The 2,500-nt window shown below is 39.9% G+C and overlaps 1 protein-coding gene across 1 annotated transcript in view; it reads left to right on the forward strand.

Annotated features, from left to right (window-relative positions):
• The window catches only part of LOC101855826, an 11,143-nt gene extending 9,058 nt beyond the window's left edge, over positions 1-2,085 (forward strand). The window contains exons 2-3 of the mRNA XM_005108937.1: positions 740-887; positions 1,425-2,085. Of these exons, the coding sequence (XP_005108994.1) occupies positions 740-887; positions 1,425-2,085 (809 nt within the window). The remainder of the gene's footprint in view (positions 1-739; positions 888-1,424) is intronic.
• Positions 2,086-2,500: the final 415 nt, after the last annotated feature.

Genomic DNA, 2,500 nt, shown 5'->3' on the forward strand with positions numbered 1-2,500 from the left:
TATTCGTCTTCACACAAGTACATGATTTGTGTCCTTCTGTTTTAATGTTGAGTAACTTTGCCGATGACTTTTTGGTTGAACGATGCATCCTTTAGGATTAACCATTCGTAATTTAAAAATCTCGTTTGCTTTCCACCCACAACAGGATGCCAACAATTTGCTGTTTGATGTGGTCCCAGTTTCTTAGGCAGTGAGCTTAGTTTCATGTAATAAAAAACGAAAGCGAATTTCCAATAAGCATTCTACACAATGCATTGCTGCATTGAAGAACACACATTAGATTCCAATGTAAAACTACCTCATCTCACTGATACAATACAACGGTGTTTGCCTCACTGTTTATCTGAAATCTACACACAGAGCACAAGTGAATACAGAACGCAAGAGATCACCAACAGATCACCAAGTGTACACACACAGTCTAAGCTAAGCCCGCCGCGAATGTCTCTGTTTTCTTGCTTCCTTTGTCCTTCTAAACCTAACACCTGATCAAGGTGTTCCGCTTTCAAAACATCACATTTGAATTTACTACTTGTATGGTGATGATCGATTTTGAAATGATTGTTAAAATGATGGTTAATGTTTTCAGGTCTAACTGACACATTCCTTTTCTGCCATGGTATAAAAATCAAGAAAATTGAAAGAAAAACCCCAACAAAACTTGAACTAAAGAAAAAGAAAATAACCAAAACAAATAAAACCAATAGAACTTCTTAAATATAATTTTCTCTGGTTTCAGGCCTTGCTGTATCCGACCTGTGCTCATTACTGCTCATGTTGTGGTGCAGTCTTAATTACAACCCGCTTATTGACAACTTTGGCCTGCCTGTTGTGCATTTCAAGTTCATATCCATGACTGGTGGCTGGCCACGCACTTGCTTCGTCAGGTAGGATATTAACATCTTTCTGCTGTATTTTAAATTTTCTGAAAGGTCACATTTTACTAGTTCTCATTTTTGTGTTTCTCTGTAAATGTATTAATGAGCCAGAACTATCATCTTGAGTGTAAACAACGACCTCGTGGATGGCTTTCTTCACATGTACTTTCTTTACCCGTCCTTAGACATCGAAAGGAGATGTAATCTTCGGCCAATGATTAGTGAGTGGCTTTTGTTGTTGATACGTTATTCTTTTGAAATATCCATTATCATTAGGCCTACAAAACTCTGGTGTAAAGGAAGTTCAAAATAACCGGCCCAACAATTCAGCCATTCGTTTAAAATGTTTGTATCTGCCAGTTTTTCCTATCGAGTTATAGGACACCTCACATCCATCCCCCCCCCCCACACACACAAACTGCCAAATCTAGCATATTTTTCCCCTTCATCAGAAAAAAAATACTTCAAAACACATTCACCTGTCATTAAGTTTTCTGTTGAAATGACAGATTAACTAAACCTTTGGCCTGTCCTATCTTTCCACAGGATCACTGGCTGCATTACCGCTTTCATCGCGTTCGAAAGATGCCTGTGTATCGCCTTACCTCTGAAGACCAAGAGGATTCTGACTCCACGAAGAACAAAGATCACAATTGTCTCTATCTTTATCCTCATGATTTGTGTCTTTTCCCCTTTCTACTACTCGAACAGACTATCCTGGTTACAGGATCCAGCCACAAACACCTCAGTACTGTCAATAACTGTTGCTGAAGAAAGAGACATTGTGGATTCCGTTGTGTTTATGATCCAGGGCGTAATAATTAACACGTTTACCTTCATCACTGTCATCTGTTGCACCATCGTTCTCGTTACTAAATTGAACAGTAAGACAAAATGGCGTCAAGCCACGGCCAGCAAAGGAGTTGGTGGAAAAGAGGAATTTGGGGTCAAGGAAAAAAAGGTTGTGAAAACAGTCATCTTCATCTCTACTATCTTTATAGTTTGTTTCATGCCAGGGGCGGTGACTTTTCTTGCTATGTCTCTGGAACCAGAATTCCAAGCCGGAGGAAAATTTGAAAACTTGTGTATTGCCGCCGGCTCACTTGTGTTCACAATGGAATCGATCAACTCAAGTGTTAACATTTTTGTATATCTGAACATGAGCTCAAAGTACAGAGAAATGTTTATGAAACTCTTCAGAAGGTAGTGGACATTAGATTAAAAATCTCACGATCAGTTTGATGGGAATAGAGATATCTGTGAAAAGCTGGAAAGAAATGTCGCCACGGCTGGATAAAAGGTAGGGGGAAGAGCTTCTAGTCCTAGATAGCCTGAAAAGGACTTTTTTTCCCCAAAACTACAGGCAGGATTCCGCATACGTGAAAGTGGCGTGGAAGACCAAAAATATATTATTATAAACGGCTCCAGAGGGGACCGCCCACCGGAAAAAGGGGATCGCAGGAGAACAATGGGAGACTGGACTGCCTCTCACGTTTTCCAGCGGGAGCTTAGTTCCTGGCGAGAAGCATACTTTTTCAGCATTTAATATAGTGTAAAGCGCATAGAGCCTGCTGTTGAGCGGGGATATGCGCTATACAAATGCTATTTATTATTATTATTAT

This window comes from Aplysia californica, unplaced genomic scaffold (genome assembly GCF_000002075.1).
Source record: "Aplysia californica isolate F4 #8 unplaced genomic scaffold, AplCal3.0 scaffold00735, whole genome shotgun sequence".
Lineage (NCBI taxonomy): Eukaryota > Metazoa > Mollusca > Gastropoda > Aplysiida > Aplysiidae > Aplysia > Aplysia californica.